This window comes from Rhea pennata, chromosome 6, assembly GCF_028389875.1.
Source record: "Rhea pennata isolate bPtePen1 chromosome 6, bPtePen1.pri, whole genome shotgun sequence".
NCBI classification, from domain to species: domain Eukaryota; kingdom Metazoa; phylum Chordata; class Aves; order Rheiformes; family Rheidae; genus Rhea; species Rhea pennata.
The window spans coordinates 16,189,152-16,215,470 of NC_084668.1; the positions used below are offsets into that span (position 1 = coordinate 16,189,152).

Consider the following 26,319-nt stretch of genomic DNA (forward strand, 5'->3'; position numbering starts at 1 on the left):
GGCTGCTGCGAGGGCGGGAAGAACAGACTGAATGGCTGCGCTGCGACAGACCGCTAAAAGCAGCCCAGGGAGAGGCCTTTCCACTGCAGCAAGCACAGGAGGACACAAGAGGCAGCGGAGCTCTGCAGGGGGACGGTGGCCACCATCTCTCCTACGCTGCCATTGCAGCAGCTTGATACGCTCTGTCAGGCAGAAGTTTTTGGTCACTTCATCATTTACTCTTCTCTCTTCTACTTCCACTCCCAAATTCCCTTCTGTCTGTGCCAGGAAGGCCCAACAGATGTAAGCAGCACGCTCAGCTCTTGCCAGGGTGCAGGGGCAACTTAGGGGGAAGGGAATGAACAAAGTATATGGAGTCCCAACACCCTCATGGCTGTTCAGGCTGAATTCATCTGACTTCCAATGGCAGCAATATTCCTGCATTTAAACCCTGCTGACAGCTCACACAGCAACACTAACATGACACGTTACACATTTCTTGAACACTCTGGAGTGAATGACGTCCTGTGCCTCAGAACTCATCTGTTTACCTGATCATTAAATGACACCGCCCCCCCCCCCCCCAAAAAAGAAAAGAAAAAAGAAAAGAAAAGAAAACACAACTTTGCCCAGGCCCAAAGTAATCATTTTCTCTGAATGAATCTCCGCCAAGGCTGGATGTGACCACATGGTGACCAGTCTGGAAGTTAGGAGATTCAGTCTCTATTCCCAGCTTGGCCATTTACATTGTGCAACAAGTTGCACAATTTCTTTGCCTCTATTTTTATTCTATAATCTCTCCCTCATTTACTCAACTCATAAAAACCACTGCCTGTTGCCATTTGTGAACAAAGTGTCAAAGTCAACAAGAACTTACAACGATTCGGATATGCAGCACCACTCTTTCGTTCTTTCCTTAAAATATCTTTCTCTACTGCCAATTCTGTGGCCCACTACATTCCTGACTGTTTTTCCTGACTGTTTTTAAGGGGAATACTGCTATTCAGAGAGTAGGATTTTCATACATGCTAAGCAAGCTGCCAATATAGCACATGGATAAAGGGAATAAAATACCATGAATTTTGTGATCCTCACACAAAAATCACATTTGTTGAAAGGACTCAGAGGTCATTTAGACCAGGCCCATCTCTCCCCTCCACCTCTTCCCCAAAAGTGTCAGTTGAATCCAAATAACTCTTACAGATTTTTCTTGTCCAATCTGTTCTTTAAACCCTCCTTTAATACAGATTACCTGAGGAAGTTGTGGAAAGAGTCTTGTTCAAGTATCCTTCTCAAGAGAAGGAAGCTTTTTTGTGCTTTCTAACCTAGACATCTCCTGCTGTAATTTATACCTATTGGTAGGTTATTCAGCTATCATGAAAGTGAAGAACAGTATTATCTTCTTCCTTGCAGCAATATATTTAAATATTTGAAGACTTAAAGAGACAAACCAGACTCTTCAAGACTAAACAACCATAATTACTTTAAACTCTTCTCATAGATCACATGTTTTCTGGTCCTCTCCCTCCCCCTTTTGTTTTTTCTAATAATTCTACACCCTTCTTGGAAAGCAGTGCTGAAAAGCAGACAAAGTAATCCAGCCAAGGTCTTATCAATGTCACATAGTGCAAAAGAGCAAACAGTACTACTGTTTATACAGTCCAATATGATGTTTGTCTTTTTCAAAAGGAACATCACATCAACAATTCATATTCAGCTTGTGACCCCTTAAAACAGGGGGTCATGTCCTGTTTGCCTAGATGACTATTCAAAACTATGCGTAGAACATTCAAACTGTTCTTCAATACCACTACATTTATTTCAGATCACCTCTCCAATACACCAGGGTCATCCTATACCAATACCAAATTTTTGATATTTCAGTTTCTTAGCCATTCTGTAAACTTTTCCAACAGAATGACAGCTAGTATTTCAATCTCACTCACAAAGAACTTCAATTGTAGTAAGTCATACACATACCTGATCCATACTTTCTGGAATGAATTCACCCTCACTGTTGATACTGGTAAAGGACCCATTTCGGGCCACCTGATGCAGCTCATCTGGAATGTATCCTGGGGGAGGTGAACTCCTATCGCGAGTATTAGAGCCTTTTAAAAGAAAAGGGGTGGTAAGAGTCCCTTCACTAATGCAAAATGCAGAGGTTTTATTTAAATGCTTCAAAGGCCTGCTTCAATCACTTCTTCCTTTAGATATTTCCCAAATGCCTGTCCAATACAAGACTTAACAGCATTTAAAGCCTGTAATCCAGGAATTACGAAAGCTTGAGTGTAAAACAAAAAAAACATCCATTCTTTTTCCATGTCAACTAATCCTTTCCAAGTCTTCAGACATTTCAACTTTACAGCATACTGTGTCTCCAAAGCATGAATATACCCATATTTATTATAAATAATAAATAGGCTAAAAATATTCATTAAACTCTAGTTTCATAATTAAATTTGAAAGTTAGCATCATACCAGTTTGAAAACATGAAAAAAAGGTTATCCTACTACCAGAGTAGTATCTTAAAAAAAATCTGCACACTTAGCTTAAAAAAAATGGAAGTCTCACATGCATCAAGAAAATACAATGCCATATAAACACATAGATTTGTTTGGTAACTCATTCCTCTATACAAAAATAAATGGTAGTAATAACATTAACTTTTCAGGATATGAAGACATGCTAGAAAGGAATTATAAAATTTAGGTAAGCAATAGGGCAATTATACAATTAACCTATCAGTTAAGAAAATAAATGTATACAGATTTATCTTTTTTTTTTTTTTTTTGATTTTCTATACTACACATTTAAACCACCTTTGACACTTAAAGTAGAAATTCATTGCTAGAGCATTTCAGAGCTCAGACTCTATAGTATCAAGAGTCAAAGACAAGCAAGAGAAATATAAACAACCTGTATTGAGAGTGAGATCTCCATAAATAATATCACAAAAGAGAAGTTCTTACAATTAAAGGTACTGGAACATACAGCTTACCTATTACAGAAAGTCGTCTTTTTCTTTCTGTCACACCAAACACTGTGTTATCTAAATCTTCCAATGAGGGCAAGGGTTCCACATTATTTACATTGGGTGCCTAAAAATTAGTATATATTACAAATTATGATTTTTATTTTATACCCTGACAATAAAAAATACTTCATAAATTTGTGAAAGCTTCATGCAAAGCATTCTTTTTTCAAGCAGTTGAAAAAAAGCCAGCCAATTTATATCAAAACTCATGTGTTTTAGCAGCTCATTCATACAGTTTAAAAACAGTTGTTCATTCCATTCTAGTATTCAGAATCCTATCAGTACCATGGGCTATGTTTTAGACAATATCAAAATAGCATTATTCAGGCTACAGACCACTGTAGCTGCTTCCTACAACATCTACCTTTCCACAGAGGAGTGGCACTGAAGATCTCAGTTAAAAAAAAAGTTTCAAACAACAATCATTGCTTAAAATTCCCCAAGCACTTCTCAAAATTTAATCACATCACCATGCTAGTTAGGAACACTTTTCTACCACTGTTTGGAGGGCATACACAAGGAGAAGAATGGTATTTAGAAAAACTTAAATCTGACTTAGTACAAAATACTAATACATGCATAAAGAAAACTGAAGAAGCAATCTCTATTATTTTCAATCGGGGGGGGGGGGGGGGAAATCACCTTTAACAAAGGATGCAAATTACATTTTGATCTGAAAATTGAGGAGACATTTAGAATGCCAAATCATACCTGTGTATTTCCATGTATTACAAGCAGTATCTTGAGACTCTTCATGTGAACACTACGGTCAAGCAGTTCAACAGCTTTGTCTAGATCATCCTGTGTGGTTAACGGAATCACCAGCTACAAAAAGAAAGAGAGGCAAAAAAAAAGGGGGGGGGGGAAGACATCTTAAACAGGATACAAGAAAAAAAGAGAGGAAGTCAAGAGCAGGAGGAACAAATAAATTGATGCTATCTTTAATTCCAAATAACTCGAAAATAAAATTTATTAATAATGTGGCAAGTTACCACCATAATGTACCAGGAAAAAAGTCTAAAGCACAATCTTAACTCTGTCTTCAAAGAGCAGAGCATTGTGGAATGTGTCTTCACAATGAGGAAACAACCATGTTGCATATAAAACTTCATTTCCTACAGTTTCAGAAAAATGTGCAACAGCATGAAGGTATTTTCTATCCTCAAAATTACTGCAAGTACATGAAAAGTATGAATAAAAATAAGTCCTATCTTATACAGTAATAAAGCACATTTTTCTAACTCACAATAAATATGACAACTATATTTGTTTGAAGTAGTATCATTTACATAATTTCTCCACTGAATAACAGAACTGGGCAAGAAAGCTATCAGGCATAACATGAGTCACATGGAACAAATGTAGTCCTTACTACAACTAACTTGGCTCTAATTAATTAGAGCTAACTTGGCCTACATGTTTCTCTAGGCATACATGTTTCTTTAAAACAGGGATTACATGTAAAAATGCACCTGAGATTTGAGTTCTACAACTATTAAATTATAACTTACATTTGTAATAAAGGAACAGCATAATACAGATTTTTAAAAATCAATTCTATCCGTAAACAGGTAGTCTCAATGATACTCCAATACAACAACAGATGAAATACAGTATTTTTTTAGGTAATAATAAAACAAATCATATAGAGAATTTTAGGGATCAGTCAAGTAGGACATCAGCAGAACAGGTGTGCAGACCAAATTTACCTCAAAAGTCTTCCTTATAGCTAGAAACAAATAGATGGGAAGAACAGAGGAAGGTCTTGGTAACAATGAAATAAGTTCTTCATTAATGCTGCACTTTAATGGTAATTAAATGCATAATACTACACTTTAATGTTAAGAGTAGGTTATCATCAGCACACATCTGAAACATGATGGAATCATGTTCCAACTGAAGCAGATGACAAACAGAAAACCTGCTCAAATGCCTAAATAGGTATTAGGGAAAGAAGCTGAGGCTAAGCATCATAAATGCCTGTTTCCTCTGACATTCCTAATCTCCAAGAGCTTCCTGTAGGAATTCATCTTGAGGACCAGTTTCACAGAAGTGCCTGGTAAGGTAGTTAGTAACCAACAGAGAGAATTACTGGAATCATTTTCAGCAAAAGTGCAGATTAAGTGAAGTAATTACATTGCACATAACTAACTGTCCAAATAATCCTTCAAGCATTTTGCTGACTCAAGGCCAAAAGCAGTATGAACATCTAAGAATTGATCCTGCATCCCTAAACACATTTTCTATTAACAATCCCATCTATATCTCAAAAAGGAAAGCAGGAGGTAATCTTGATCAGACATAACTGGTGTAATGCCAAATCTTTGCCAACCAGACACTTTAAGAAGAACAGTTGAGTCTAGTTCTCCAACGCAATGTTACAAAATAGTATTTTTGCAATTTCCTAGTAACATTAATCTTTGATTTTTATTTTGTTTTTTTAAAGTACAAGAGATAGGTTATTTCAAATTTACAAATAAGCTAAAAGAGCAAAAGACTTTCCCAAAGCCATGCAACAAGACCACGGCAAAGCAAGAAGAGAATCTATTAATTCCCAATGAAGTCTGAGACTTGATCCATTAACATATGACTCTCCTTATAAAACATTTCGTATCTCCTGTCTGTATTAATTTAGACAAACATATATTTGAGGACATACACATTAGTAATCTGGACTTCCAGGACAGGATTAAGTTTCATGACAGAACTCGTCCACATTGCTAATAAGAGGAGATCCCCATCCTGAAATAATCAGCGTATAAGATACTGAAAATTCAGAAAATCTAGACTGTTACCTCATTATTGCTGTAATGCAAATCCATAGTCTGTCCAAAAGCAACTTTAGCTTTAGCTGCAAGATCTTCCAGCTTGACAGGTCTGGAAAATTGCAGGATTCTGAAAGACAGTTTAAATTGTAGAGAATTTTTGTCCATTTCTTGACAAAAGTTGGTAATTCATTACTTACGAACATCCTCAGAATTAAATTTATTACTAAAAACAAAGAGTCTCTGCTCTATTCACTGTCCTCTGTATTTTCAGTCATAAAAAAGAGAGAGAAAAGGATAGTCAAGCATAAAATCAGATCCCATTATGAGTATTTTACTTGCTCACATTCTGGCTTGTTTCTCAAGCTAATGCTTTGTATGTCTCCATTCTGCAGGCAAATTCTTAGAAAATTATAAAACTTTCTATTTAGAAAATTAAAGTAAAACATTGGAATACCATAGGCTGACAAGCACAAGCAGCAGAATGGAATTACTCCTACAGTCCTCATTTTTTGCATGTCCAAAAGACCTTTGTCTCTGAGGAAAGTAACTAAATATCATCATCTTTATAATAAATTACACAGTTAAACTTCTGAGTCCATTGACACTGTGGTTCTTAAAATATGTTCCCACAAAAATGATGCAATTGTAGATCAACAACTCAGATTTTCTGTTAACTGAATGTCTCTCCAACTCAAATGATCTGAAATACCTATAACTGACTTCTCACTACAGGAAACATTTTTATTATTTGAGAAAGAACATTATTAAAACCAGGAAGTTTTAAAAAGTTAAGAAGTTACTAATCTAGTGAAATGGTTTCAATTCACACATTCAAGGAAGAAATAAGACTCAAATTCTGTGAAGCAGAAAAATTAGCAAAGGCTAACATCCCTTTTATCAGTGTTTTAATTGGTACACTGCCTAGGAAATGCCTCTTTCTCATTGAAATAAGGCTAGATGCTAGTTTGCTTCCAATTTAAAAAAAAAAAAAAAAAAAAAAAAAAAAAAAAAAAAAAAAACAGTTTTCACTGTTGTTAACTCTTTGTTTAGCAGGTCTGGAACTCTGCCCACTAGAGTACACATTCCTTGGTACAAAGTATCACATTCACTACTGAAAGGAACTCCAGAATCACTTCTCTTTTCCACTTCCCTTTTTAAAAAAACTAGTGAGAAAGTAATTGCATAACTTGTTTTTTCTTGCATCATTTCATCATTTTATCTTTAGATCTACATGCTTAGGCAATAAAAGTATTAGAACTCATGCTGAGCAATGTGCCCGCTCTGGCCAGTATCCCTGGGCAAGAAGATTCAAGTTACTTCAGATAATTCAAAACCGAGTTAGGCTTATCAGCACCCAATAACAACTATTTAATGCACTTGCTTCATGTCTGTATTCATACTGGATTGTTTAGCTTAGCTCATTGTGAAAATGAATTAAGATACACTACAAAAGTATTCTTCTAGTGCAGACTCAGAGTGAGCGAACAACAGTTCTCTCTTAAATTCACACTTTTTTACCTAGGGATTTATTGTGAAATAAGCAAAGTCCTCAAGTTTAAAAGCTTTTGTAAAGACTCATTTATTTCATATTACTTATAACACTCAACCATTAATGATGCACTGTTACATGTGATGTTCAGAAGAGTGATAGGAAGATGCTGAAGAACGCTAATAGCCAGTGAACCTACTGCTCCTTTCCACCTCCCATAAAGAGAGGCCACGTATTGCAGCTATCACGAACGCACCGATCTATCATGCGTCCTTAAAGACTGACACAAGCAGTACAAGTTTCACTATGAAGCAATTCTTCATTAAAAGGTTTGCCATTTCAAGTGACAAACAACATGATGAGGATATAATTTCTATTATTTTCAAAGATTTTAATTCATAATCATTTCTCAGTAGGTATGATGAAGACTTATGTTTTCAAAGAGGTAAACAGACAAAATGAACTGTCTGTAAATCAGCTCTGCATGGAATTCAAAGTAAAGGTGAAAGGTTTTGAGCAGTCATTAGAGTAGAGATATACACAGAGATGTTAGTACAACTCAAGCACATACAATATTTACCTCACTTACAAAATACAAATGAATTTAAACTGATTATGAGATCAATCCTGTTACAAGTTCTAATAAATTTTCCATTACAGTTCTCAGATTTGTTCCTCCAAAGCATAATTCACTGCTGAGTTTAAAGATTTAAGTTTCTTACCACAGTGTTAGAGTAACAATACAGTAGCATACACTTAGGTACAATAATGCAGTGAAAAAAAAAAGGTCTTATTTACTGGATACTCATTTTTAAGGTCTATGTTCATGACCTATGACCTAAGAAATTGTTCTAGGCCACAAACATCTATCTGAAAGGTAAAATATAAGAGTCATGAGGCATGACTAAGTTAAGAGACTTCTGAATTATGTACAGTTAGAGCCCACAGTGAACAGCTGAATTATGTTTAAATTGAATTTATATCTAAATTAAACTCAAACCAAACATACTAGAGTATCTGAGCCACATTTTAAACAGTTTATTTCAAACTTCAAAAACCCAACAAAAATCTACAAATAATTAAAAGACTGTTTCTGTATTCCCACCTTACCTTTTTTCACCTCGATGTTCAAATTTGACTCTAACATCATTCTGTAACAAAAGGGACATAAAAAACACTGTTAGTTTGTCACCACTTCTTTAACCAAAGCCATGAAATTCCATTCAATAATATTAGGCCATAAGTATAATCTTTAGGAAGTCCATATTTAGCATCCCTTTCCTGATATACCAAGCATTTTGGCAAACTCTCTCTATTGAGGTATCAGAGAGAAGCTTAAAGTGTGTAAAAAAAATAATTAAAAGTTCCAAAGTACAATTAATGCTTCTATGAGTAAACACAACAGTTATAATCAGTGTATTTTAACAAATTCATTTCAAATTCAGCACGAAATTGATTACCAAAGAATCCTGTATCCTGAATAGGCACTAGCTTGAGTGCTATGAGAAATAACAGAAAGTTAGTTAAATTTACTGTTTTAAAACAATCCATTCACCATCACCCCTTTGTGTGCCCTGTAATACACAGGCATAAGCAAAACCTCACTTCACAGGAACATAAGACAATTATTCTCATTCTTTTCAGCTTAAATCATGCAGACTTAGTATTTTTCATTAGTTCGATATCTAATCTTTTTACTTTAAGAGTTGAACAACATAGGCACATTCCCAATGTACAAATGATCTTTCTTCCTGACTATGTTTTTTAATCATCGTTTATATTTTTTAAAAAATGAACTGAAGAGAGGTTAGATTTGAGATAAAAGGAAAGGGCTTTTTCCAGTACATATATTTAAAATATTTGTAACAGTAGTTTCCTCCAGCCAAACATTCCTGAGACAAGATATTGGGTACTACTTAGTGAATGATTTCACTTGTATGTTCCAAATTTTTGCAAGACAGTAACATAAAGGAGTAGTAATGTACAAAACATAAGAGGCCAAAATAGCTGCCAAATTTAAGATTATTTGCATGTTTTTTGACATGACATTTCCCTTCAAAATATAATGATACCTTGAGTGAAACAAAATCTGTGACATCCACTAGATTACTATTGATTGCTCCTTGTTGCTTTCTTAAAGGGAAAGCAAACAGGAAAAAAAAAAAAACGTAGTGCGCAGTTCTTTACCAGTCAGAATAGGATTTAGATGACACTTCAGAGTTAAATGTGATAGGCTTCTTAAGAACTGTACCTCATTTCAGAAGCATTTCCATAAAAATCCAGAGGCAACGAAAGCAACACTAATGCAATTAATTTGCCAATATTCAAGACTCTTGTAAACATTAGCAGTTTCATGGAAATAAAACTGTTTGAAAAATTATGATTTTAAAAATCAAACTGTATTATCAACTATCATCAGTGGCAAGCGGGAACAAAAAGCTTTCAACTCCACAGATTATGTCCAAATGGAAGTACTTGATTTATATAGAAAGTTCACAAATGTGAACAGAATGACAAATATGTATTCGCCCCTCAGCACTACCAGGAATCATTCAATTACTACTAGGAATCATTCAATTGTTTTTGTTCAAATTTTCTAAGCATTTATTATACGTAAATCATTCTGGATAATAAATGCACATTACCTCAATGCCTAAAGTTGCAATTCAGAAGTGAGTTCTATGATGCTAGTAAAGCACCATTTGGATACTGAATATACTGAACTCCACTACTTTTTAACCACAGAAGGACAAGATAAAACTTATTATTAAGTTCTGGATGGTTTAAGAGTTAAATGTATTCAAATAACTGGATATGCAACAGACTATACAAACTGAAGCTTTATGAAACATTAGACTGTCAATTAAGGGTCCAATTGAAAAGACATTAACTCAATAAGGTTACTGTTAAAATATGGCTAAAAATCCATGCCCCACTCCTCCCCTAAACTGATAGAGTTGAACTAGGGAGAGTTTAAGTGTTCACTACTCTTCCAGCTGTCTTTAGTATCTGGGGGCAAGGATCACAGCTGAAAAGAACTCACATTTCTAACATATGAACAAACAAAAGAAAAAGCAATTCCGACCTTCAGGTACCCCAAAGATGCAGTGAAGGAATTTAGGTTATTTTCTGCTGCTGTGCTGACATCCTTTAATAGGACATAGTTGTCAACCATGCAATCTAACATAACTATAAAATTCATTTCAAATGAAAAATGCTAGCATACCTTAGTAGTGTAATACAGAATCTAGTACCAGTCAATTAAAAAAAAAATCTACATACATGTAAAATTGAAGATCACAAGATTATTTTATCGGGATTAGAGTCATTCAAGCATACACCATGATTTGTCCCGAAATTCTGCTGTTTCACTTTGCTGCTAATTTAAGAACATGAACAAAGAAAATGGCAGCACATGTGGGAGACTGTAATAACTCATTTTAGTATGCTCAGTGGTCTGGCAAGAAGAATAATTACAAAAGGCACAGCAGGACGTAGTGTTCAATAGGTTAGTAAGAATATTAAAAAATTACCTGTTTTTTAGGTGAAGATGACTTTGGTTTTCCTGATTCTTGCTGGGGCAATACAGGACGACTGGCCTTATGAAGCACAGCCAAATCCTGCATGATTGAATTCAAAGCTTGCTGCTCATCTGCTCAGAAAATGGAGGGGGGGAAGAAAAAGGCAAGTTTAAACGACTGCTATACTTAAGTAATTACTGTATTATTTTACTATAAAGCAGTCATCACTCTGAAAAGTCTAATATAAGACTTAAACATAATTTTCAATTTAAAAAAAATTACTGCCATACTGCAATCAAATGTTACTATACTTAAAAGGTAAGTTAAAAAAAAATGAGGTCAGAACAAAGACTGACAACTTTTCCTCAACTCTACAGAACTGCAGGCTGTAGTACTCAAAAGTCTGTATGGCCATCACCGTAAACAAAATTTATTTGGCACCCTGTTTTGTACTAATTCCTCGTCACAATAGCAGTACTATATTTAACACATCTAGAACACTAGGTAACAATTTATCTACGAAGTGTTAATTATCCCGTAGCATGAAGGCATGCACTTAATGGGATTGTAGAAGAAATAACTAAATCCTTTAGCTTACAAAAAAAATCAATCTTTCTCAAACAGGAACCTGAGAAGAACTCAGCATAATTATTAACAAGCAAACACTCCGAGTATTCCGTAAAGATGAGAGAATTCCTTTACACTTCAGTCAAATATAAGCAAATATGTTTATCAGATTAGGAAATACAGTTTATGGGATTTCTGTCATTTAATTTAATAGACTGCTGACAGATCAGAAAGCTGGCATGAAAATAAATGAAAATAATGATCATTAGTCATGCTGCCATAATTCACAACTCTTCTAGGATACATACATTACTAAAGGTAAGTTTTACTAGAAGACTGATAGTATTCTTGCAGCTGACAGTTACTTCTTTCCCACAATAAAACACACTTCAAAACTTGCCACAGTTGAAAAGGTTCACTTATTTTATTATATTCTAGTACTCAGTGAGAAAAAGAATTGCTGGGTTTTTTTAACAGTTGGTTGGAGGAGGTATAACCCCCAACATTCACTAGCAGCACACTTGATACAAAGGCAACCAAAGAACAGTGGCAAAACTTGCTTCCTAACTTTACTGAATATCCAGTACAATTCAATAAAGTCATCTTATATTATAAAATGTTGAAGACTATCACAAATCTAAATAGTACTTCATCCCTAGATTCAGCTACCTTATCATTAAGCCTGATTACAAAGCCTCATTACAAAGTATGTACAACTTCAAAACTTGAGATTAAAGAAACATGCTACACATTTACAGAAGTACAGTTACAGCATCTAGACAATTCCAGCTTTTTTGCACAGCAATGACAGGGCAATGTAGTAAGGCTTTTTAATATAGAGGGTTTTTTTTTAATTGTCTTCATAATTCAGTTCACATTAAGTATTGCTCAGTACCCTAACACCCACCATATTAATCATGAATTTCAGTTTTCCGTCACAGGAAATTCCTAGGGAACAGTGTTATACTCCAATGGGAAAAAGGTATTTTGCATATTAACAAAGTAGCTGAACACTGCTTTTCATGTAGGCATTATATTGGTTACACAACCAGAGTACACATTTCCTAAGGATGTATAAAACAGGCACTACAGAAACATTTTTGCTCTTCACTAGGAATGAAATGCAACAGAATTAAATTTTTATACAATACGTGCACAAAGCTTACCCATAATGGCAGTGAGCCTGAAAACCTGAACTTCAGGGAAATGGCTGCCCCGTTATCATTATTTTATATCCTAAAACACAAAACCAAAATTACACAATTATTGAGGTTGTCAAAATGATGTAAAGCAGCCAACTCTTCACTGTCAACAGGCAATTTAACTATTACTCTATCAGATAACCAACAGATAAGATTGCATATGCAGATATGACATGAAAAACAGACATTGGCCCCAAAGTCTCTCCAAGCTGAAGGCAAAATATGTACGTATGTATTACATATACATACTTTCAGATGGCACAAAAGCCAAGTTAAGTTAAACATTCTAGTAGACTTAAGCTGACTTTAGTCTCCACCTATACCCCCAAATTATGCTTTGTAGCTTTATTATCCAAATTGCTCTACTACCTAGGATATCCACTACTCTAAGTATTTAAAATATAATTGTATTTTCACAGGTTCCTCTGTCTAGGGTTTAAAAGTTCTATGTTCAGAACAGTGTATTTGAGAAACTCAGGAAACACCACCTACATCTAGAGGCTTCAACATTTGCTTGATATAAATTAGAAATTGTCATTTTCTAGCATTTTTCACCAAAATGCAAGAGCATTACAAGATTGTTCTAGCACCCCTGGGGAAAAAAAAAAGCCTCAGCAGGAGTTAAGCTAAATCAATTTTTAACATATACACTATAATTTATTGTAGTTACATACAAGATTCCCAGAAAATTAGAAATATAAGGGGGACAGTCAGGAAGAAATCCAGTCTATCAGGGTATCTTGAACATGAGCCAACTTAAAAAAAAAAAAACTAATTAAGAACCAATTAAAGTAATCTTTCTTTAGGATATGATTATGGAGCGTAACAGGAGAAACCCAAAGACTTATTCCGAAGTAGCAGACACGGAGATTTGTTTGCAAGACAGCCTATCACAAAAATTCAGATTTGTAACACAAGAACGTAGAAGATGACTCCCTAATTTCTTAAGCATGTAAGCCAATAACTGCTCATTGCCACCAGTTAGGGAGATGCCAGTCTTTCCTCCCTTTTCCTGACTGCACAGGATCATTCATTCTTCTGACTCAGAGCTAGATCTACTCTTTTCCCCATTTCTCCAAGTCTATTCAAGGAGTTAAACCAACAAAACACAGCTTCCCCCCACCTCCACCCCTTCTTAGCATTAATTTTCTCTTGGTCTGCTTCCTTACCAGAGTGCCAAATGAGCCCTAAAGCCCGCACAGGGCAGTGGTGGGAGTGCACAGCTGAGCACCCACCTTTCAGCACCAGCCACACACTAGAATCCCTTGCTTGTATATTCTTGCAGTTTTCTAGCTAACAACAAATTAATTACAATCTTCAAAGGGGGTACTGAGCACACGGACAAAACTTACAGGTTGATACTCTTCGACATTAAAAGCCCTTTTGGAAAAATGTCTCTAACAAAGTCTCTTAAACTAAATTGCACTGGATAAAGACAGGATACTTCATGGACTAATAACTAAAGAGGCAGCAAGAACAGGGCAGGAATCTTTCTCATAATAGGGAAAGCAAGTGGACCCCTGATCCGATGATTATAGCTATTTTATAAAAACATCTAAAACACTAGAGTCTTCCACAGCAAAGCAGAAACATTCTGTAATTTCTCCAAAAAAAAAAAAAAAATCACTGTTATACCACTCTGTAAATTCAGATTCTTCTTTCTAATTATTTAATAGTTAGGAATATCTTACAGTTTTAACCATTTACCATTCTCCTATACAGTATTTTTGCATTTGTTTTGCCTTTAATTATTAAACGGACTACCACATATGTTCACTGTGGAAAAACTGTATTTCTGCATGTAAAAGTAATTTCAGTTAAGTAGATCTTTCTTTTTGAGTCTCTGGAATCATGCCTTTTACATACTCATTCCATGAAACAGCCTTTTTGAACAGCTTTCATTTCACCAGTGGAATTCAAAAGCTCCCAGTACTCATGGCAGGACCTGCAAAGCTCACATTTTTCAGAAAGAAAACTGCACTTTAGAGCCACATAAAGTTTTCCCTTAGATACTGCCTGACCTTTACCTACATAACATCCGAGTCCAAGTACTACTGTATGACTGGAGCTCTGTAATAACCAAGAGGAGACTAGACTCCTACGACCGACACCGAAGCCCCCACCAGCCTCGCTTCCCCATCAGAAACCTGTTCAGTTTAAGAACTTTTACTGCTAGTGCTGGCTCCAGTCACCTGATGCCACCACCTGTCCCCAGTGGGAGACAGAAAATCTACTAAAGCTTCTGTTGCTCCTAAACAGCATTGGAGGATTGTGAGGATACAAAAGAAACAGGCTTGTACTGATCTTCAGAGAGGAAAACAAGGGCTTGGATTTTCATTTATTTGCCAAATCATGATAGCTGAGGTCATCCATAATAAAGAGGAAATCTTTCATTCTTGATCTTAAAAGATGCCAGGAGATCTGGTTTGCCTAATTATCTAGTTCTACCTTTAGAGCCTTAAATAACATAATGAACTTTTCCCTCACACCTTGTTTTTTGCTTCTGTTACATCCCGAAGGATGAAAAAAACAAAATGAAATGTACAGTCAATTATTTTATACACTATGTGGTGTCTGTACCAGTAGACCACTACTGGGGGTAACTTCCAAAGAATTATTCACTGGTTACAAAATAGTCACAAAGCATTTTTTAATTCTATATTAGATCTGTCTTAATAGGAGCTAGTGTCATTTTCATAATATCTGATTTAATTAGTTACCTAATACATTAAACATAAAGATGTGTTCCATAACTTTGGACGAAGTACTTCTGCATTTTTTTAAAGCAGTCAAAAGAAATATAAAAATTCTATGACATATTTCACCTCTTCGGTCACCCTTTAAAAAAACAAGTTATATCTCCAAACAAAAATATCCCAAATATCTTCATCAACCTGGCTGAGATAACTGAATTTGGAAGTTCAACTTGTTTGGTAGGGCAACCAAAACCAAAAAGAATCATCTTAGGAAACACAAGTTCCCTCCAGTTACAAGAACTCATTCTTTAATATTACTCTGTGGTATCTTTCATTAGAAGTATACAGGAAAATGAGTGAACATTCATTTCTTTTCCCTTCCTAATTCCTTCAATTTTTTTTTCTTTTAAGGAATTCAAAGAAATTGTGTTTCTCTGAATAATTTATGAACATTGCACGTCATTATACTTTAACCAAATTCTCTCCTCCAGGATAAAGTGCAATCAATCACAAACTAAACTAATTAATCTTTTCAATCTCAAAAATAAATCAATATCAAAATTAAAGTAGTTGACACATCAACTCTATGAAGGCTTCATTATTATGAACTGAGAAATCAGTTCTGTTTTTAACTGCTTATTATAGCAATGGATGGGAGGAGACTGGAAAAAAACAGACAAAAATAAATGTACTTTAAAAGATGCATTCAATACGAATAAATCCATGGATACAAAGTAGCGTATACACCCACCCACCCACACACAGTTACAATCCAGGATGAAAAGGAAGAGAAAAAGGAAAAAAGAACTCTAAGAATGATCTAGGAGAAGCAGAGGCAGCAAAATACAACAGGAGCAGACACAAAAGTAAAATTCTGTCAAGGTCTTGAAGACAAACACAAGCAGCCTGAATTTGAATGCAATTAAAGAAATGATGACAGAGAGTGAATTTCAAAAAGGTGATGATGTGATAAGAGCAGCAAACAGAGCAGAATCCCCTAGCAACAGCATTTTGGGGCTAAGGGTGGGGAGATGCTGATTCATATTCATGAGTCACTTCCCGTCAGCCACCTTCCACAGGGCCTGGAAGTCTTTCAGGATCTGGGAAAGCTGCTGAGGGAAGGAAAATACCCAGGTGATTCTTGGAAATCGTTTTTTATTTTCTCACAGCCAATGAAATGAAGCCAGTGGACAAGTCAGTTGTGTGGACGGTAACGCAGCCGTTCAAGCTCTGTGCCCACTGTCCGCATGCGTGTACTCTCGTTTACTGAGAGATCAAAGCACACCAACACGGGTAGACATACCATAGTCTTGTGACTTGTGCACACACAAAAAGCCTTGAAGTTTATATATAAAAAAATACGACCATTTAGCCTTGCACAGTGAGGGAAGAAAGCAAGCAGATTTAGTGGGTTGGAAAGGGTGGGTTTAGTTTATGGGATACGGCAGTATCTCACCTGGAGAAACGAAATAGTTCCTACAATATCTAGCTTCATAACAGAAGTATAAATTTCAAAGAATCAAATTAGCTGCAGGAGAGCCCCAAATAAATCATTAGAGCAGCAGAGGTGGTATCTAAGCACGCAAAAAACACAAGCCAGTTTTCATGGTGCCCTGTATGTTAAAAATGAGCAAAAAGACAAAGAAACACAAGCAAGTCTTGACTCAAATTCATAAGGAAACTAGATTCATGCAATTACCCTTTACTGCACAGAAAGATGCTGTACAACGCTGAAGTCCACTAACCTATTTCAGAGGAGCAGGAATCTGAAGGATATTAACTTCCTTCAAATTTTCACTAAAATCACCCAGAGGATACAAAATCATAACTCCCTGTTCTCACACCAAAGCAAAATAATGCAGTGCAAATGCAGCAGAAGAAAAACGTGTAATAATTATTCCAAACACAGGTAAAGGTTTAATTGGAAATTATATCATATTAGGCATGAGCCAATTAAGCCAACATGACACAAAATCAAACTTTGCTAGGACTGCTATTCAGAGACATGCTTGTCTATATAAAAATACACAATACAAAGAGCCAGGTAAATGTAAATAGTGGCAGTTTGTTTTTTTGTTTTGTTTTGTTTTTATTGTAGAAATGGATATTCAGAAAAAGATTGTAACAATTTACTTCCTGTGAAGGAGATGAGTCAGACAAAATGCTTTGCATCTCAAAAATACTACTTCTAAAGACTCAGATGCTTAGACTTGCAGGATCTTCTGTAAATCACAGAATTAGGTGAATCAATCACCTAATGTGACATACAGAAATACTACTTTTTTCAAAATACCGTATTATATACATATGGCACATACGTATGTGTGTGTATGTATGTGTACATATATATATATATATACACACACACACACAACAATTGAGTTCCCAGCAATGGAAGTTTTAAAAGGCCAGAGACAAGACTTTGAAGTTTCCTAAGAATAACAGAGGATAGCTGCTGAACACAAGATCTTACCTATAGCATTAGGAAGCAGGACTTCATCTCACAAACAAGAAGAGTATTTGAACAAAAATAAGATTTTTGCTCATTTAAGCTCCATTGATCATGACCCAAATAGCCTAACTAAACAAAACAAGACAGCAAACAGTAATACCTAAATCTGAACTTCAAAGTACAATTTTTCATAACTCAAAACAATGACTGACATAACCGGTAACAACAGAAGCGGAGCGTAGAAGGCATAAAAGAAAAATCAGAATTGTTCTAAGATATAAGTGAATACCTAAAAGATGACAACTCCACAGAAAAAAAAAGGGGAAGGAAAACATTTTATATAGATGTAAAACATACCTTGAACAAAAAGCCAAAGAATGAAAAAGCCATTTCAAAGAATTTAAAAGCAGAAGCAGAACAGGAAAACATGAAGGACAGAAGGAAAAAAAAAACAACAAAAGAGAGAGAGAAGCAGAAGACCAAAAACAAATAAAGTACCTAAGCAGGAAAAAGAAAGGTCTGAAAATTGAAGTCTAACAATAACACACCAGACGTGTCCTGTTTTACAAAAACTCAGATCTTCAAATATTCCAGTAATCCACAAGAAAAAGTGTTTATGGGGCAAGTGCAAAAAGGGAGAGAAAGATTAAATCAATTCAAATCAAAAGCCAATGATATTAATAAATTAAGGGTATATTTACAAAACTGAAAAAGTACAGAACTTAATGGGTCAAATCTGGAACACTACAAACTAGAGACTACCTAGGGAATATAATAATGGAAATGTTCTTCCTGTCACACTATTATGGGATCTTTTAAAATGGAAAGCTATTAGAGGGGAATGAATAGAAAAATCTTTGAAAAAAGAAAAAGCTGTTGAGACCTTTCATTCACCCTAAGGACTCCAACCTTCCCTAGCTCACCTCAAGCAATCCTCAGCTTTGAAAGCCAGCAGGGACGGATGCCTGCCTGTCAACAGCACACCAGGAATGGCAAGAGCCATAGAGCTGTAATGCCCTCCTCTCTATTTCTTCTTCCATCACGTGGCCCTTTTTATTCTGAATCACCTTCTTCACCCTCCGATTTCCCCAGACCCTGATATTAGCTGCAGCGCACAGGATAAACTGAGTGGGTCCACCCAGCTCGGCTGTTTCACCGGTCCTTCCCAGTCAGGTCTGCCAGACCGTGGAAGAGAGTCTAGACCAGCAACTCTCATAACTAACTTGCTGGTCCAGGGCAACAATTCAGGACTGAAAAGCTGTCTTTGACCCCGAGAACATCAAACAGAAGCTGCACTGCCCTCTATTTCTGCCTCTCGCGGCCTGCTTTTCCAGAGATGCCACGATGCACGATTTGGACCTGAACAGCCAAGCTAAACCATCCTGCCACCAGAACGATTGTTTGACTAAACAAGAAACCTAAAACACATCAAATGCTCCTTTGCGGAAAGGGAACAGTGTTTACATTCTTTTTTTTTTCTGCATAATTTAATTTTGCTTTCCAAAATATTTTAAGTTTTGTTCTGATTCTCCCACATAGCTTAGTAAGTACACTTCTAAACTTTGCCCCAAATGTCTCACTGTGTCTTGTAAACAGTCTTTTCAAAAACCTAAGCTATTTTAATCTGTTGTACAGACACAAGCAACTTAAATATGTAATATCCTAAGCCAACTTTTAAATTACTTCAGCATAATAGACCTCTAAAGTAGCATCCAAATCACTCAGTCAACATTTTTTTTCAGTAGAGAATTAGAAGCAAACAGAAACTTATAATGAGAAATCAGGTATCCAATTTGACTGAACTTAGATGATGAAGCTGCAAGTGGTGACACAGAACTGCAAGAAATAGTAAGCATCCATTTTCTGGTCTGGTTTTTAAAAATGAAGAAGATACATCCAAATCACAGCACAATGTTATTGGAATAGAAATTTCAGAAATTTCACCATCCACAACAAAAGAATATGGAGCAGTATATGACAAAGCGCTTCAGATCAAATATTTGAAATTAATTAAGCACTAAACTTAAGCATTAAGTGCCTAATTTCAAAATATTTAGAAATCTGGAAGATTCAGTGGACTGCAAATGTTGTATAAGAAACTAAGAAGGATAAAAGGAAAGGCCCCAGAGCCATAGATTATCTACCTCAACATCAATTGTGAGTAAACTAATACCATAATTAATTTGGCTTTTATCATAGAATTACAAGCAAAATTACAGTACATACATTAATGTCCAGGATGGTTACTACTGCCAAGCAAAACACGCTGTCTTGAAAGGATTACAGATTAGCTAACAAAAGTAACTACACTAATTAGCATACTTAGCTTTTGCCAACATATTTGATTAAATATTACACAATGCTTTAATTAATTGCTTAAAAGGCTTAACTAATAGGAAACTCATTTCATGGATTAAAATATGGTATGTTGAGACCCATATTCCTATTTAGCTAAAAGCATTGACAAGCAAGGTTCCTACTACAACCTCCTACAGGCTGCCAATGGTAAAACAGGCACAAACAAGGAGAAAGGCAAATTATGCTCAAGAAAATGAAATGAATCAACTCTTTATAAAAGTCACAGTCCAATAAAATGTGTTTAAGTACAATCAAATAACTTAAATACTTTCAATAACTTTTTTCATTTAATGTTATTCATATTTAAAACCATTTTAAATACAAAAATTATTAAACGATGCTTTTGCATACAAATATAAACTACAATCATTTAGAAAACTGCGAAGTTGCAGCTACAAGACTGGACAGTCTTCCTAAGTGACAATTCAGAAAAGTTATTAAATCATATGCAGACTCATCTAAGGGCAATACAATAGCAAAGAAGGTTAATGAAATCCTTGTGTGTATAGAAATGCATCACAGATAAGATGTCATCTTGCTTCTGTACACAACCTACAGATTCACTATTCAGAGTGGAATATCAGAAATTTCAGACAGCAAGTATGAGATGGCTGAAGTGTTCAAAATCTTTTTTGACATTGTAGAGGTATCAAATCTCTTCAATGTACAGGCTTTCAATTTCAGAAATTGAAGACTTAAAATCTCTCTTTTCCAGCCTAAAAAGAGTGATTTTATGGCTAATTTAGCACATAAGACATGCTCAGTTGTATAGAAGTAGGCAAGATTTGAAGTTTATTTTCTAAACATTTACTAGATTTACACCTGGGGTTCAAATTTCAAAAAGAAGGGGGCGGGGGGGAGAAGAGAGAGACTTGCATAAAATACAACTCCTAATTACGGATGGTGTCTTCCCAGTTGCAGGAAGGCTAGAAGTTTAAAAGGCAACATCATCACTTTCAATACTATAACTACAGTCCATCTCTCAAAGTGCTTTGAGAGACAAACTTCAGAATCAACTGCAAGATCCAGCAGGCCCAGTGAGAAAAGTAAAACCTCCTCCTACTTGGATTAAATCTTTGATGCCAGTTGTTCTACAAGTTGTGATTTGACATATCCATATAACATATCAGCCTAAGAAACAATAATATTGACTCCAAAAAGTTAGAAAGCCCTGGAAAGTTTGAGAATGCAAGGATACAATATTTAATGATGGTTCTCATTAAAATGCAAAGTAGTAGATAACTTAGTTCACAACGAGCTTATAGCAAAATTACGCTTTTGAGATAGATATCTTAATAGTTACAGCAGTATTCAGAGAGAGTGACTGTAGTCTAGGAAGGCTGATCTCCCTACACTTCCTTTACAGTTGATAGCGAGAGATAAGCATATTTAGAGTTTCTGAACACTTAATTTCAGTTCCTGCTTTGAATCAACCTCTGCTTTCCAAACTGAACCAGGAGCTAAGCTCTACTTACATTAAGCTCTACTTTTACCAAAGAGCTTCTCTCACAGAAGTATCCTAAAAAAAATTAAGGGACACAGGTCAATGGGCTACAAATGACTGAATCACTGCCTCCAAATCATTCTGGTGTCTTGGAAATTTATCACCACCACATTGTCTGAAAAGTCTCACAGCAGCACAGCATTAAGAACAAATTCCTTCTCCTTCATGAAGCTACATGTTACATAAAGTGATTAATGCTATTTACATCATTAAAATGTTTAAATCTTATTCAATGTATTAAGATAAAATTATAATACTCACAAATACATAGAACAATACTTGCAGGCTGTTTGACTTTTTTCCTAATTTACAATCTTAAATGAACTGAACAGCACCATAAAAGGCTTCTCAAAGAAAACAGGCACCTGAAATTTTAATCCTCATAATTCACATGAATAAATTCAAAACATGTCAACAAGGCACGTACTACACAGGACTACAGTGACTATCACAAAGAGATTTTGGTGCTGCTTTTTTTTTCCCCTAAAAACCTCAGTGTTCCTCTTAGTACTTGCTGCTGCCATTTGGAGGTCTTCTGCTGAAAGTATGATGAATGGCAACAGTGTCAGTTTTAGTTCACTCTGAAGATTGGAGAGTCAAAGTATTTCTGAAGAAGGGCTAAAGATGTTACAACAAAAACCATTACAAACCTGCAGCTGCATGTCCCCTACTGCAAATGCTACCGGAGGGTGTCACAGACTGTTCACATATATGCCTTACAAGAATGTGGTACGTATCTCCTCGTTACAGCAGGATTCAAGAGCAGCAGTTAAGCCAAGGAACTAACTGTACAGAGTAAACCTTCTTAATTCTTACTAGGTATTAGTGATTCCTGCAATCTTCCACTAGTCAAAAATGGAAGACTGCTGAAACCAGTAACAATGAAATGATTTTAGAAGAGTACCCATGCTCTGAGAAAGTAATTCCATCACAATCTGCTTATAACCTACGGACATTCTTTAAGTGAAAATCACTTGTATTGTAAACAATTAGAGCACTGTAAGTACGAGAGCAGTTATGCTACTTGCCAGACAGACTTCACTTCAGACAGCACACAGAAGAAAGTTTAAAGACAGACTAATTACTGCAGTTTATCTTTTTCAGTTCATCTTTCAGTTCTGTGATCACGGTGGGTTGAAAGACGACCATCGGGGGAGTCAGTCAGAGAAATGAACTCATCCATTTCTACAGCTGGCATTAATATCTATCTGCTAACTGCCTCTTTCTACGGACCCTCACTGGTGTGCAGGAGCAAAGGGATGCTCAAATGCAAAGTTATTTTTATGAATTTTAAGAGAGCTATCAGCCAGCTCAACCTCCCTGATCTGACACTTCCACAGCATGAAAAACACAAAAAAATGAGCTAGAATTCAAGCTGGATCCATCCCTTTAGCCACTGCATGGATCTGGACTAACTGAAGACTATTGTAATACTGAACCCCAAAATATCTGATAGAAGGCAGTGTTAGAGAAAGGAAGCCACGCCATACGGTGGTATACACAGGTACAGCTACAATGGGCATTTTCTGTCCTCGTCCTTTACAATTGCAGGATGTAAGGCTATTGCAGGTAAGCTAAATGAATTCTCTGAATCACTGTTCTTTGCAATAGAAGTTTGGAAGATCTTGTCTCCTCTACAAAGAACAAATCTAATAACAAATAATTTCTTGAGAATGAAGCAAATGTAGAAAGAAAAAAAACTTAAAAAAAAAATCAGATCTAAATGACATTTGCCTAAAAAGTTTCAACAGAACTGAAAGATGAAAACAGCTGTGTTACAAAGAGCACTGTATAACCTCTCACTAAAAGCTACATTGGTGCCTGAAGATATAAAGATGCAGGTGTAATCCAATGTTTTTTAAAAGAAATTTCAGAAAATTACAAAGCAATAAGTCTGACCTATAGCAAATAAATTAATTATGATAAAGTAGGGAAGAGCAAATATGGCTGGGGCTAAAAGAGATCCTTGTTTTCCAAATCACTTTTTAAAACTAATTCAGAATATGCAAAGCTGAAAATAGTCTACTACTTGAATTTCCAAAGCTGAAAAAGTCTCACCAAAGGCTTTTTACAGTCGCAACATTAGAGGAAAGACCATGAGTAAATTGGCTAGAGTATAGAAATCAGAGTAGGCCTAATTGGTGTTAACATAATGGAACATAATGGAAGGATACCAGAGAGGCTCAACAAGAACCTGCATTTTTCAGCATATTCTAAATTATCCAGGAAATAGCAGTAAGGTGAAAAGTCTGCTGACAATACACTTTACATCAATATTATGTTTTTCAGACTAGCAAGAAAAGGACCAACTGAAGAAGCAAAGCTGGACCTTATCAGAGCAGATGACTGAGCAATAAAGCAGGTGATAGCCAATGCAGGTGAACGAAAGTGGTGCAAGTTGTAGGAGGGAAGTAACCCTAACTTTACACAGAAAACAATGGGCTTTGCACTGATTACTACAATTCATGAATGAAACTAGGACTATGGATGATCCCATGAAAATGTCAACTCACTGGTGGTCCTAAAAGCAAGCCAGTGTTAGGAGCTATTAAGAAAGAAACTGAATACAGAACAGAGATCCTCATGCCCACATCCTGAATATCACTAGCTGTGCTGGCGCCTTCAGTCAAATAGGAACAGCAAAAAGTACAATCAGAGACACAGAATAGGTTCTCCAGTGGGGAAGAAATAGGCAAGCGAGGACTCTTCAGGTTCAGAAGTGCTGGGGGACAGGGACACCAGGGAAGGAGGAAATGATAATAATCTACAAAAACTTCATAAGGAAGAGTGGGTGCACAGAGACTGTTTGCTCTCCCCTCCTACCAAAAAAAAAAAAAAAAAAAAAAAAAGAAAAAAAAAAAAAGAAAAAAACACCTTACAAGTAGCATATATGTTGAATTTCTTGTCAAAGGCTCTTTGGATGCTATCGATGTAGTTGGGTGCAAAAAAGGACTAGACAAGTTTGAGGAAAATATATTCAAAAGTTACTAACTACACAGAAACAACATTAGACTTAGAACAGCCCTTTGCTGAAAATAGCTAGAGATTGAATATTCTGGGAAATTATTATATGTTTGCCTTGTTCTTTCTTACTCTTCCCAAAGCATCCTCTCTTGCTTATTACTCTTGGAAGCAGAATACTGGAATATCTTTCTTCTGATTTCATTATGGATTAAGATTTTACCTAAGACTTATCAGCCACTTCATCAACATATACATTCTCATTTGAAAGCCTCATTTGGTATTCATGACAGTGCCAATATCACAGACCCAGAGCCTTAACAGCTATCTTCTAATGAAACTTGTTGCAGCAGCTTAAGATGTCATTCACTACACTTCACCTCACCCCGCCAGAAGTTACTGCACTTACTGTACCAGTGGCAGAAGAAACTGTTTCCAAACTATTTCTCTGTGTCCATTCATTTCTCATCAAACTATTATTTAAACAAACAAACAAAAACAAATCAGCATTGAAGGTTTGGGGTTTTACTAATCCAATTACATTCTTGTTTCATCAGTCCTCGTGCAGAAGGTGCAGTAACTGTGGCACTATTAGAAGAGCACATAGTGAGAGAGACAAAAACAGCAACTGAATAGACTGAACTTTATTGATCATGTTTCAGCAGTCGGTTGCCCTTTACCAATAAACATTTAGGGTGGTAATTCTCACATTTTCAATAGAAAATGCTTTATTTTCTTTATATATTGTAGAACTTTGATTACTCCGGGTGTCAAGTAATTTTCTTCTTATCTGAACAACTGCCTGACCTAGATGTTCCTCAGTGTTCAAATCTTTGCTGAAAGGTTCTTACAGCCATAGTTTTGGCAACACTCTCATCTAACTTTATGGTGAAATCATTTTGAGGTGAGATAAGAGGTAATCAACACTGAATACTCCAATATTTCTTCCAGCAACAAGCTAAAGACTTTTTTTATGATCACTCTTGTGTCTATTTTGTTTTTTGTGAAGGCAGCACTGCTAAAAGAATCCAATTATTTGCCCCATCTGTGATTCAGCCCCTAAAGTTATGAACAAAATTTTTTTACATAAAAAGTCAGACAAACTGGAGAAAAGCCAGGGGACATGTTGATCGCATCTGTTTGGTAGCTGACTCTGCAAATCTTCCAATAAAGCAAGCCTATAGGATTAAAAATTTTTCTACTGTATCACTGGGCTATGATGCCCTGATGACATTTCAAAATGGCAAAAGGCTCGTTCAGATGCAGTTACCCTGCCAGAAGTTATCTTGCCAATACAACTTACTTCAAAGACATAACATATATAACTGCTAAAGACACATTTTTTCCGATAGAAGCTGCAACCAATCCTACAAGAGCTTGCTACCAATGATTGTTTCTCTTTGTAGAGCAGACTTGCATCTAAAAGTCTCAGGGATTGCAAGTGCTGGGAAAGATACGGGGAAGGGCAGAAACTGCAAAATTTGCTATAGAATAACTTACCAAACACTGATCCTGTACAGTCTAGAAATATCTAAAAGAAGAAAGCTAATCTAAGATCAGGATTAAGTTCTATGATTCAGAAAGATAACTCAAGGTAGAAAGAGGAAGAAACAGATAACTTGTTTAACAAACACTACAAGAAAAGGATATGAGACATACCATATATTTTAAATTGTATGGTCAAGAAACTGACGTTTTCATACACACACACAAAAAACAACAACAATAAAAAAAACATTCCTTCCCGAATGACATTTTAATGGGGCTGTCACATGTTTTTTCTA

The 26,319-nt window shown here is 35.7% G+C and overlaps 1 protein-coding gene across 4 annotated transcripts in view; it reads right to left on the reverse strand.

Annotated features, from left to right (window-relative positions):
- Positions 1 to 26,319, reverse strand: part of MAP3K2 (mitogen-activated protein kinase kinase kinase 2) — a 50,257-nt gene that overhangs the window by 19,607 nt on the left and 4,331 nt on the right. For all 4 annotated transcript variants that reach the window (XR_009958721.1, XM_062578176.1, XM_062578175.1 and 1 more), the window contains exons 2-8: positions 12,529 to 12,598; positions 10,808 to 10,926; positions 8,385 to 8,425; positions 5,813 to 5,912; positions 3,729 to 3,842; positions 2,982 to 3,081; positions 1,960 to 2,090 (exon numbers count right to left, since the gene is read on the reverse strand). Coding sequence is in view for 3 of the 4 variants with exons in the window: in XM_062578176.1 (XP_062434160.1) it covers positions 1,960 to 2,090; positions 2,982 to 3,081; positions 3,729 to 3,842; positions 5,813 to 5,912; positions 8,385 to 8,425; positions 10,808 to 10,926; positions 12,529 to 12,532 (609 nt within the window). In the remaining variant the exon portion in view is untranslated. The remainder of the gene's footprint in view (positions 1 to 1,959; positions 2,091 to 2,981; positions 3,082 to 3,728; positions 3,843 to 5,812; positions 5,913 to 8,384; positions 8,426 to 10,807; positions 10,927 to 12,528; positions 12,599 to 26,319) is intronic.